The sequence below is a fragment of the Mycena indigotica genome (genome assembly GCF_014461135.1).
Source record: "Mycena indigotica strain 171206Taipei chromosome Unknown Mind.scaff0005, whole genome shotgun sequence".
Taxonomy (NCBI): domain Eukaryota; kingdom Fungi; phylum Basidiomycota; class Agaricomycetes; order Agaricales; family Mycenaceae; genus Mycena; species Mycena indigotica.
The window spans coordinates 106,680-119,150 of record NW_023503004.1 but is presented as its reverse complement, the minus strand read 5'-3'; the positions used below and the strand labels follow the sequence as shown (position 1 = coordinate 119,150).

The 12,471-nt window shown below is 50.8% G+C and overlaps 2 protein-coding genes across 2 annotated transcripts; both read right to left on the bottom strand.

Moving 5' to 3' along the window:
* Positions 1-1,122: 1,122 nt before the first annotated feature.
* MIND_00562700 (NAD(P)-binding protein) lies at positions 1,123-1,587 on the bottom strand (the record flags this gene model as incomplete). The annotated part of the gene is made up of 1 exon (XM_037362401.1): positions 1,123-1,587. One exon carries the CDS (start codon positions 1,585-1,587, stop codon positions 1,123-1,125), a length of 465 nt encoding a protein of 154 aa, XP_037220322.1.
* Positions 1,588-3,830: 2,243 nt separating this feature from the next.
* MIND_00562600 (uncharacterized protein) lies at positions 3,831-6,342 on the bottom strand (the record flags this gene model as incomplete). Its single annotated transcript, XM_037362400.1, has 9 exons — positions 3,831-4,111; positions 4,157-4,407; positions 4,688-4,710; positions 4,755-4,851; positions 4,906-5,081; positions 5,125-5,254; positions 5,302-5,548; positions 5,580-5,781; positions 5,833-6,342. 9 exons carry the CDS (start codon positions 6,340-6,342, stop codon positions 3,831-3,833), a joined length of 1,917 nt encoding a protein of 638 aa, XP_037220321.1.
* Positions 6,343-12,471: the final 6,129 nt, after the last annotated feature.

Genomic DNA, 12,471 nt, shown 5'->3' with positions numbered 1-12,471 from the left:
CTCCGCGCCGGGCTCGATGCGCATCTCGTTGATCGGCGCGCCGAACGCGTCGCGCGCTGGGCACGCGTACGAGCAGCTGCCGTCAGGCCCGTGCTCCCCGGGAGGCGGGCCGGGGCGCGCCGCCGGGTAGTCCCGGGCGCAGGAGGCGGTGGAGTCTTCTGCGATGAGCGCACCGCCGGCCTGGGAAAGAAATAAGTGGGCAGTTCAAGCGCAGGGAGGGACGTACGAGCTCGTACACGCACTGCGGCGTGCCGTCGGGGTGCGTGCAGTACAGCGTGCCAGCGGTTCTGTCGTCTGGGACGATGTTCGCCCAGAGGTGGAGCTCGACCTGGGCTGGGCAGTGGAAGCGCGGGGTGTATGCCGGGACTGGGTCGGCCGGGCCGGGAGAGGCGCGCGGGGCGAACGCGCGGGCAGCAGCGCCGCGCTCGGAGCAAGACAGAGCGAGGAGGACGAGGGAGACACGCATCGCGGCAAGGGCTCGGGCGACAGGCACCAGCGTTATTAGTAGTTTGGAGGCGTTGATCGCCAAGATTAGGCCCCGCTTTGACGGACCTCGAGGAGGAGGAGTCGTGTCTCCCTTGAAGGAGAATTGAGATGGTGGGAGTGACTCCAGGCGAATCAGGAGAGATGTGGATCAGCCCGAGGGGCCGGAATATACTACGTCAGCTGTAAACAACCGTCCGTGTCAATAGACCTTACCTTAAGTGATTCAGACGCACCTCTTGAAGCCTCTGGCCCGACGTGCAGTGCTCCCACAGCGTTTCGACGCTCTGCATCATCGCAGGGTTATTCCCAGACCACAGGACCACGGGTCGAAGGGGCACCGGCATATCGTCATGTCGTCATGTCGTCATCAACGGCCTCGACGCCATGGAAATGAGCGGCACAAAGGGCTGAAGTGGCCACGTCTTTGGGAGTATCATCGGGGTGCGGACAAGGCCGGGGAAGGCATGCGTGAACTGCACGGTGGGATTCTGTGCGGCAAACCGACCAGATCAGTATGCGGGCTCCCACGAATACTACTGATAACAACTCACCGGCATCGCCAAGTCGGTATACGTCGCCGCCACCGTGGCGGCTTTCACCGCACCATAACACTGCTTCAGCCCGAGATCAACCCAGTCAATGCTGCTGCCCGTCCCCGCACCAAGCACCGAGTAGACATGCGCCGGCTCGCCGGCCCGCAGCAGCATTGTTATCGATGCCTTCGGCCGTGGGTTCGCGGCTGCCGAACACGGGGAAGAAGCCCGGGGAGAGGACAAGGAAGTTCAGGCGGGGGAGGTCCGTGTGTTGCCGCACAAGCAGCGTAGCGCACGCATCGTGAACGTTGCCCATGAGCGACACGTCGCAGGGGAGGAACTCGTGATGGTGGTTGGCGACTTTGGGGAACGAATCGATCGCAGCGTCAGCGTTACGCCCTGCGAGGAGGATATGGGCGTTGCCCTGAGTGTGGTGGGCGAGCAGCTGGGCCTGGGTTTGAGGCGAGCGTGCTTGGATGCAAATGCAGCGTTGAGTTTGAGAGCTTGTGCGAGAGTGGGCATGACGGCTGAAGGCAAAAAAAAATGACGTGACGTGGGACCTCGTCATTTCGGATCAATACGTGATCACGTATCCTGCATTACTCGTATTCGCCGGGCTCTCACGGCGTGACACACCCACGCTTGACCGTCATGTCCACCGCCACGTTTTTCACCGACGACGTGCCCGACGAGCTGTGGCTCGAAATCGCATCCCATCTTCCGTGCGCACACTTCCAAACACTTCACCAGCTAGACAAGCGGTTGAGCCGGCTTACCCGCCCCTTGCTCTTCGCCGAGCTCACCTTTTCGCGGACGTTTTGCGCGTCGCCGACCCCGCCGATCCTGCCCGCGCGCCCGGCGTTCGAGAGCGGGCAGAAGCGGCTGGGCTTCTGGCTGTCGGAAGATGTGGCCCAGCTAGTGCGATCGTGCCACCTGACCATCAGGGCTAGGGCTCCAACTATTTAGTTTTCATTTACACCTCCAGGTAAGCTAAATGGAAATGGTAAGAAAATGTTTAGTAAAGATTTATTACCATTTAAAAACGGTTAAAAATGGTAATATAATAATATAAAATGATCAACAATTTCATGGCACATACTTGAGTTTAGAAGGTTGATTTAACTGAAAGATGTTATTTTATCACTTGCAACACTGTTTTAGATGAGCAGGTAGGTCAAGATTCACTGCCTTTGACTTATTTGATGTCAGATCATGTGATGGATTCCTTCCAGAGGAAGCCTACAAATGCAACCACTATCCATATTCATGTGGAATATATGTCCTACACTAGTATGCATTTGGTAGCCAGACATATTCCTAGTAGTAACATAGTCATAAGCTTTTCTAATATTGTTATTAGGGAATAACCATTTAAACTATTTGTTTTCATTTGTTTACCATTTACATGCCATGGTAAACTAAATGAAAATAAAAACGGTTATAACCGTGTACAAACGTTTGTACACGGAAATGGTTGGAGCCCTAAGATTCAGGGCGCTGAGCGAGCAAGAGCTTGCCACGCAGATACCGATCGGTGTGGACGTTGTCCTCCCCACGGCAGACGAACTCGACTTCCTATCTCGCCGCCTAGTCGAAAGCCTTTCCCACTTCACCGGACTGCGGCGCCTGGAAGTTGACGACGAAACTCTGTCGATGGCCGCAATTATTGGCATACATGGGTTGCCACTGCTTGAGCGGCTGGACCTTACGGGCTGCCAGGTTGAAGACGACACAATTGATCTATCCCTGGACGTGACACGCGCGCCGCTTTTCGTCGTGCAGCTGTCCGCGTTCCAGTCCTTTGCCCCTGAGAAGGAGCGGTTCTGGAGCGCGTTCTTCTCAACGCTGACAGCCTCCGTGCTGTATGTCTTAACATCGACCTTGCTTTTTGGCTCCAAGATCCGCAGGCGGCGCCAATATTCCGATGCACGACTAAACTCACATTGTTCTACCTCGCGACCGCCCCCGCTGTATCGCTGCCCCACGTTCTCACAAAATCATTCCCCGCCCTGCAAGACCTTGGCCTCTTCTCTGCATCCCCCTTGCCCCGGCCTGAAAACGAACCCGACCAGTGGACACGGAATCCCCATGATTCCTTGTGTCCCATTCTACGCACCGCGCTCCTTCCCATTGCTGGCCAACTCGTGCGCCTCCGCGGGCACTACAGCATCCTGCATGACTTTTCTACGGAACCGTGGAGGGTGACATCAGTAAAAGTGCACAAAAGTCTTTCAGATCTTTAGTCTTTGGGGAGGGTCTTTGATCTTTATGGCAGGGTCTTTCTGATCTTAGGTCTTTGGTAGATGATCTTTGAGCTTTCCTGGTCAATCTTTGGTCTTTCCAGCTGGTCTTGGATCTTATTTATAAATTGTCTTAGTAATTTGGAAAAACAGGGTGATAAATTAAATATGAAAAGGAACTTGAGTATAGAAAATAAGCTAGTATGCAATTTCATGTGAGTGATGATCTGCATACTTATTTACATAATAAGCATTGAAACTGTCAAGTGACAGAGAAAAATGAAAATCAGTAGGTAGAGGATCTTGACCAAATATTGGAATGAGATGTGCTGCACGCACAATGGTGTCAAGATGGATGATGTCCATGATGCGGTCCCCAGCATCATCAAGGTCAGGTTGAACCATCCACATACCCACATCTGGACAAGGCATATCATCCGTTGGTGAGAACCAAGTGACTAGAGCGCAGGGGTATTCGACATGGCGGTGGGTGAAGGACATGAAAAGTAGCACCCGGGCAGCAAGCAGACCACGGAAGCCCTCCTCATCGCTACCAGAGGCATAAACACAGTCAAATCGGGGTTCGGCACCACGCCATGACCGCACCCGCCCGGATACGTTCCCGGAGAAGGCCTGCCGAGTTACAGACATCACTGGGTGCATGGAATGCGGCAATTGCTGAGGGAAAGACTTTGATGCGAGCCGGGACGTCTGGATATGAAAGGGGATCAACAAGATCAAGGTCGTCATCCGGAAATGTCTGGCCATGCAGAAAACGACGGATAAGGGATGGGAGCGCGGGAAAGCCAAGGAATTCGGAAAGGTGAAACGGGTCCTTGGGATATGTTCGGACTGCCCAGATGTCAGTTGAGTGTATATTACCAAAATGGTACGCACAATGACGCTTAGCCAATACAACAGTCGCCTCGACAGTATTTTCCATCTCCGGATTATCGTCATCATCTTCTGCTAGAAGATCAGGGCGAGTGGGGTTAAGGGTAGGAAGAACTGGATCGGGATCGGTCGGTCGGAGAAGTCCACGTTCCTCGAAATTGACTCGGGTTGCGGCAAGAGCGTCAAGGCGATTATTAATGGTGAGGATTTGCTCGATTGCTTGAACTTGCTCGACCGGCGCCAGGGCTCCTTGACTGCCTTGATATGTTTCGACTCCGTGGTTGAAGAGCACAGTCCATTTGGGGCCGCAAACTCGGTGATCAAATAGGGATAGTGACTAAGCGAGTGCTGGCGTGGAAGTGAGAATCCATTGGGACAAACACCACTTTCCTCGAAAATAGTGCGCTCCTGATGATACCGGGCCAGGGCTGCCTCGATTTCGGCGGCGTTTTTGTGGTAATAGTGTTGCGACGGACAAGATAGCAAAAGTCAAGGAACGCGCTCAGCGCTCGAAGCATCTGCGCAGGGACATACCCCTCGACAGCAGGCAGGTAGACCTAATCTCATTCAGTAACTAAGCTGGATCAATACTGCAAATTACCTTCATTAGAGCCTTTGAGTCATCTCCAGTCCACTGCTTGAATCCCCGTCCCTCGGGAAAACGACGAAGTCCAGGGAATGGTGGCACTGCTGCGATTCTATAATTTTATTTACTTAATTTCAAAAATAAATTCTGCAAAAAGAACACAGACCGCCGGTCAATATCAGCCATAATTTTACTTGCATATGCTTTGCCATGTTGAGCATCCAGATATTCGCCGACCCATGTCACGAGATGGTCCTTAAATGTCCCCTTGATGACTTGGTGAAGAAGGTCCGGTGAGAGCAGTTCATAGATGTCTGCACGTGGAAAGTCCCACGTATATGGCTAATCATAAGCGAGTAAATGAATGGGAAGGGAGAGGGCATACCAGCACATCCGGAATGATTCCGTAGTCATTCCAAAGTGTTTTGTGGTCAAAAGCGTCGAAAAGCGCTTCCGTATGTGCCTGTGTTCGTCTTCCACCAATACCGTCAAGATTCTTATTTGACGCGGTACATCTGCAAATATCTTGGTATCTAGATTGGCTGTAAACTGCGAGACACACCGAGCACACCACCCCTGGACAACACACGCCAGCAAAACTTGCTCAGGATAGTCTGCAATATACGGACCAAGACAGTAAATAACCCATCGATAGTGACCATCACCGAAGAGCACGAGTTCGGGCGATATCATAGCTGGCTTTAGCGAGCTGAATATATGGTTCAGCGACGCATGAAACAACTGCCGTCCGGAACGTCCGAAACTCTTTGCTCTGGTCATGCTCGCGGTCGGCTGCCAGACGATGAGAACTGAGAAGACGAGTTATGAAGTCAGTCTTACTTTTCGGAATAGCCAAGAATCCCAGAAGCGACATCGCATTCCGATGGGCTCGTCTCACTGTGTTCGGGGTCAGGCCATTACCCTCATAGAGCGGATAGAAGTCGTTCTGGCCCGTTGCGACCGAGGTCGTTGTCTTGTCACTCCCCCCAATGACGGGTACGATCACAGCGCCATGGTTTTGAGGATCTTTGGCCAATTCGTCCTAAACGCAAAGAATCAGAAGAGCAAGATAGGAAGATAAGGACCAACGAACCGCCTGCCGCCATGCCCACTGCCCCGACATAAAGTCTTGATATACCCGCCCTCCATCCGCATCGTAGACCTGTTTCGGCGCGTAGTCTAACTCGTTTTTGAAGTCGGGATTCCCCAGTTGACGATGCATAATCTTGCGGGCATCATGGTGGTAAACTCGATATGACTTTCGCTTCCATGATGGCGCGCCGGGTTCGTTTGCATCAGGTCCATCGTAAGAGACGTCGAAGGCGAGCCACGGAATGTGGCCGGTCTCTGTCGCGTCGATTGTGTCGTACAAATCATCGTGGTCACGGAAATGCGAGAATCCCCCATCCTCGCGAGAAATCTCCATGAGCTCGTCAATCTCGCCTGCGGACATTTGGACCTTGCGATAGACGAAGTCCGCCATTCGAAATGCGCCGACTGTCTCATACGGTGATGTGTTATTCCTCGGAGGGAACTGTTTGTGCGGCTTGGTGGTGGGATCAACGAAGTTCCCCTCCTTATCGCATGGACGTCCTGCAGACATCGAGTCAACGACGGCAGGGAAATGAAGGGGGGAATATGATTCACATACCATTGAGATGAGGATGATAATCGACGCGTACACCAGGCTTGTGACTCGCATCGGCATTCGCGTTGAGCTGGGCGTCGTCTAGCGATTCGAATGGCACTCCTCCTTCTGGTAGCTCGGAGCCAAAGCGTAGAGGCGTAGGCGGAGAAGGCGATCGAGGCTTGCGGACACCCAGATGGATTGCGTTAACATGGTTGGTTCGCCCAGATGATTTTTTGAAGAGCTGCTTGCAGCCTTGCTGCCAGTAAGGGCACCGAAGCATCGGAGGAGATGACGGTGCTGAGTGAGCGAAGAGACAATTTCGTCCAAGTCAATCCGGGGATAGTCGCCCCGAATGCCCGGTCTCCGTAACTTCACGGATGAGCTGTGCACTCGCCAAGCTTGAGCCACGGCCTCCAATCACCGCAAGCAGAATGCGTCATTCGGAGGTCGATGTCTAGCCAGCTGCCGCCGCCGCGCCGTCAACAACGTTAAGCGTTCATAGTAGCGCTCACTGTGAAGACACAGGACACGGCACAATGAACGCTTCATGGCTGAACGAGCGAGCAAACGGGTGAGCCTGCGCACGACTGCGGATGATCGCCAGCACCATGCTGATGGGCCCCTGCAGACTTGTTAGAATGCTCATCCCTTCGCCCTTTTGCCGCCACTTTCTTCCTCTCCTCCATGCTGAACGTCCCACCGCCTGGACGGCGCTATGGCACGCGCACAACCAACCAGGAAACCCGCCCAGCTATCAAGGCCGGGCTCGTTCGCGAAAATCCGACCCCTCGTCGTACAAGGGAGGAGATCGATGCGGCGGAGGCCGCCGCCGACGCGCAGCAAGAGGCAAAGGAGCGAGAGCAACAGGCCAACGTCGACCGGGTTGCAGCCTTGGAGGACAGCATCCGGCTAGAAGACACAGTAAGCAGCATGATATATGGAACCAGACCACTTACCATATGAAGGCCCGCCGTACTGCTGCGAGAAACCCTGCCGGTCCACGAAAACCCAAGACGACCACTTCTTCTGTCGAATCTATTCCCCCGTCTCCTGCGATTGAAACGACGGAGTTTCTGGTTGAGAATCAAGGTGCGAATGCTGTTTTTACGGAGCACTGCCTGACTTCAGCGTAGATGTCGATATGCTGTCAGACGGACTACCCAGCGACGAAGAGGATGTCTACACAGAGGAGAGTCAGCCGGAATCCGAGGAAGAGCTGCCTCGCGACTTACCTGCGCGCAAACCCAAGAAAAAACTCTCCAAGGCCCGCCGCACGGACGTCAACACAGCGCGTCGCGTTTCGGACGCAAGCGGCACACCCATCGTTGCTGGCAGCGCAAAGCGCAAAGCTAGTACTGCAGAGTGAGTCGCATTACCTCTGTCGTCGCCCAATTACGCACCTGAATACCATACAGCGAGCAACCCCGCAAGAAGACCAAAGCAAAGCTCAGTGGGCTTGCTACTGCACCGAAAAAGGTCCCCGCGCTTGCTGTCCCCGAGCCGGGTAGTCGTCCGGGCGGCCCCGCGCTAGACGACGACGAAAATGAGGTCGTCGAGCAGCCTGCTGGCGGCGTTGTAAAGAGAGGCGTGCCGCGTGTCATTGTACGTGATCATCGCCGTCATTGTCCACTCATGTACGCTATGAGTAGGCCGCGAAATAACTCAGAAAGCTCGTCGCGGGGGAACGAAGAAGTGGGTTAATGCTGACACCCATGCTGATGAGCGCGCAATCAAGAACGAGCTCGTGCCGCTCATCAAGGAGCGATTGGGGGAGCTTCATCCCTGGGATAACCTGTCCCTCTCAGACGTGCAGCATGCTCTTGATGCCGTCTTTGGTCGCGGGGTTCATAAGGCTGTCCAAGGCGAGGTTTGGTATGGCTTGGTATGTGTTTCTTCAGTTATTTTCGGCCAAATGCTGACATTGGAGTCGAGATGGGATATAGGGCGAGCGACTGGCGCCGTGGCTTTATGGACCAAGCCAAGAAGGCTGTTTTGAGCATCATCGACTATCTCGTTGGCATAAATACGAGCATCAAGGAATCTAACGCGGAAATTCGCGCTGCAAGGGCTGCAAGAGATTTGCGTCAAGCAAATGGTATGGTACCTATTCTTGCATGCAGTAACTCACTTCGATCGCAGGCGAACCCCCATTTGAGGGTGACGAGGACGAGGGCAACTTCATCGAAGACCCCAATTAGAATTCGACTTGTCGACCAAGGAGGGTATGGCAGGCTTTGTCAAGCTATGGCTCTCAGATGCGGACACGAAGCAGCGCACAAAACGATTTCACTGGAACAAGTATCAAGAAACCGAGGATGGCATTCGGAAATCGGTGAGTTTATCCTTTCTATTAACTTTCTCTCATGGCATTCCAGGGCTTCCTCCGCTCCAGCCTCATTATGTCGACATCCTCTTACCATCTTACCACCCTAGACGCCATTCCGAGCCAATATGCGCGGTCAACAAAACGTCCTTATGGGGCCATGCTCCTTTCGGTACAAGCTGTAAGTCCCGCTTTCTTAGGAGCCAAAACTGATGATACCGACAGGTCGAGTGTGTCCTCCGGGCCTGGTCTACCGGCGAGTTTGTTACCCCCGACAAGCCAGAAGCCTTCTCATACGACAACTGGGGTGATATCCCGAACACCGAGCATGCCAACCGAGCTTCAAAATTCCTTCCTACGATCCGGGACTGGTCTGACGAGGCGTGGGCAACCTTGATCAAGGATGCAGCTGAATGGAAGGAGGAGCCTCGGAGGCGGCGTGGTTGTGCTAGCTCGGCTTCGAGTGCAGCTGAGTCAGAAGGCGAGCATATCTCTATTCCTGAGTTCATTGTCAGCGAGGATGAGGATGAGTAGTAAAATATACGCATTTGGAAATATATTACTATTTTGGGAAGTCTTTATAATTATATAAGAAAAGCTTTTTGGGTCTTAAACTTGGTCTTTGAGTATCTTAACACTGTCTTTGGGAAAGATGAGTAGGTCTTGTAGAAGACACTTGGTCTTTTTCAAGACCAGGACGCTGCTGGAATAAGACCTATGGTCTTTTGGGTCTTTCAAATCTTTTAGATCTTTCTGGTCTTGGGGCAAGACCAGAAAGATCTAAAAGACTTTTGAGCACTTTTACTGATGGAGCCACCTCGGCTTGTCGCCAAACCAATTTCGCGCGCGCTTTCCGACCTCATCGAGGACCTCGACCCCTGCGCGACGCTCACGCATCTCTCGCTGAGCATATTCGATGTCGACACGCGGAGTCTGAATGCCGTCCTGCAGCTGTACCCGCGGCTCGAGGCGCTTTACCTGCATGGCCTGAATCCTCCAATGGTACATAAATCCTCGTCCAGACATGCACTGATGATGCTGACCAACTTGCTAGCAAACGTTGATTTGGACAGCACTGTCCTCGGACCTTACTCTGCCGCCGACACTGCGCTCACTGCTCGTCAATAGGAAGCACTGGCGGGCCTACGGTGATGGGATGGCAAAATGAGCATACTGTGAAATTTTTGATTTTAATACTTTCATGGTATTCCTGGTTAATACACAGGACACCCAAGATAAACTATGTTCACATCTCAGAGGGCTGAAGTTATGTCCAAAACTGTCAGTCAATCCAAATAATAATGGATTTAACACCAAGGACATGAAGGAATAATTAAATCTTGAATGCACCAATGTCCAGGCGTCCAGATGTTTTGTTACTAGGAGAATAAGAATAGAACTGTGGTTTACCATAGTGATAACCTGTGGCATAGCAATGCTATGTGTTTTGCTAGGCAACAGTGGAGCAGTTGTGCTAAACATAGCCTTCACAGCCTTGGAACAGCCTTGGAACACAGGTTTCATAGCCTTGCATAGCTTGCATAGCTTTCACAGCCTTGTATAGCACAGTTGTCTGGATACAAGCAGTGCTTTCCTGTGTTGTTGCTAGGATATTATTTATAATTACGTTGTTACTGTACAGCCTTTTGGACTGGAAATTAGTATATATAGAGGCTTGTAGCCAGAGGAAAGGCAACCAACGAAGTGCAAACCAATTCGATCGGCTATTGGGACAGAAATCTGTTTGTCAGGACTGGCTAGACTTGGAGGTGTACAAACCAACCTTTCTTCTGAGCAATTTAGAATTGTTTAGTTGTTTGATTTTTTTATCTATTGGATTTATTGAATCTCTTGATCTGATCTTTTGATCTGGTTTGTTTGACTTGAGTATATTTAAGTTTGAAAGTGCAACAGCGTTTCCTGCGTTGAATCACCCCGAACTTGCGCGCGCTATTAAATCTAGGATTTTGAGTTGTGAGGAGTTTAGAGTAGAGTTTTAGTGTTAAAGCTAAAGTTCTGTTTTAAGTTTTTCATAGTTTGAGTCATAGTCAGCGTCTTCAACGGTGACCTGCCCGGAGACGAAACACATGCCGTCGCCCCGGCGAACGACGTGGGCGCGCTTGCGCTCCTCCAGGCATTTGTTGAGCGCTACCCGCAGCTCACGCTGCTCTTGATCCGCGGACGGGACTTCTTCATCATGCGCAGCTGCGCGGAGCAGGGGGCGGACGAGCGCGTCGTGGCCGTGGGCGACGATGTTGATGCGGTTAGCGACAGGTACATCGACTTGTGGAATCGGCGGGCAGAGTTCGTCTAGAGTAGAAAGCAATATGCTCCATATGAATACTGAGTATCCCTTCCATGAGCAAGCAGCCTAGCAGTAGTAATAGTAGTAGTAGTGCTAGCCACATATGATTATACTATTCTGACGACAATCACCCTGAGGATTCAGAAGAAAACTGGAGGATTTTTAAGAATTTTAATGAGGGTAATAATTGGCCAAAAAAGGGACATCTTTATTTGTTGGGTAAAAAGATTCAAAAAGACCCAATCAATAGAATATCAATCTTGTCAGAAAAGAAACAGTCAATATTATCATACAAAAAGGCTCCTTGTGACCGAGAAAGTTCTATTTTTCCACCCTACAGGCAAGCTTTTTTTGCCACATTCTGGGAAGCTTTTTTTCCCCTATAGATTTATGTGCTATCCACTTGATCTTTCTCAACATTTTTTCTACTCAATAAAGATAGTCTTTTTGGCATATTATTACTTTCTTAAAATTTTTAAAAATGGTCCAGTTTTCTTTGGAATCCTTGGGGTGTTTGGAGCTGTATATCTTGAATATAGAGTAATCATATTCAAAATATGAATATGTCATCAATATATTCAACTATAGTTGGGCATACATATCCCTGGAGATATTTGTCATATTTGCTGAAGAAATTTCCAGAAAATAAAATCATAAGATACATGCTAGACTGTCAGGATACCTTCCTTCGAGGGGTTGCTCCCTCTGGAATTGCACCTATGGGACACTCAAAATACAATCAGGAGCATCACTGCTGGCATTAGGTTGGCTATTAGACATATGGTCAGAGGTTCTACACTACGATCAGTGGAGTGATCCCTTTTAAATGACCAGGAGTAATGTATTGTTTGATAGAATAACTATATAATATATCAGAAATCGGCGCTTGTAGACCACGCCGCACGCTCCCGATCGAGTGCCAACAGACGAATAGCTTGACCACTACCCGAGGGTACAAAGCAAACATAGGAGGAGATAAAAGCGTGCCCTACAGGCACGTGGATGCCGCTACTTATAGCGCTTCTCCGGCACTGCCCTAACCCGGGCTCCGGCCGGCCGCAATCACATGCGGGACCACGCATCACTGTGCGTCCGTCCTTCCCGATACCGCTAATATGATAGATGATAATTAAGTAACCAGCCTGGTAGTGCTGTCCACAATTCAAAATATATATCAAAATAAATATGATTATAATATGTCTTCTGTATATTCACTGGAAAAAGCTTGAATATGAATAAATATAAATATAAATATAAATATATTATGCCATGGTCATATTCATTATTTATCCATTAATGCTTTGAGACTCTATGACAATGGCCTTTTTGTTGAGGTGGAAAATGACAAACACAAGCTATTGCCAAGACAATGATGTCAGCGCCAAACACGCTGTTACCAACATGCGACGCGTCAGGAATCTTCTACCTTTTTCTCCTTGTTTCTGTTGAGGCCCAATCAAGTGTGGACAAATGT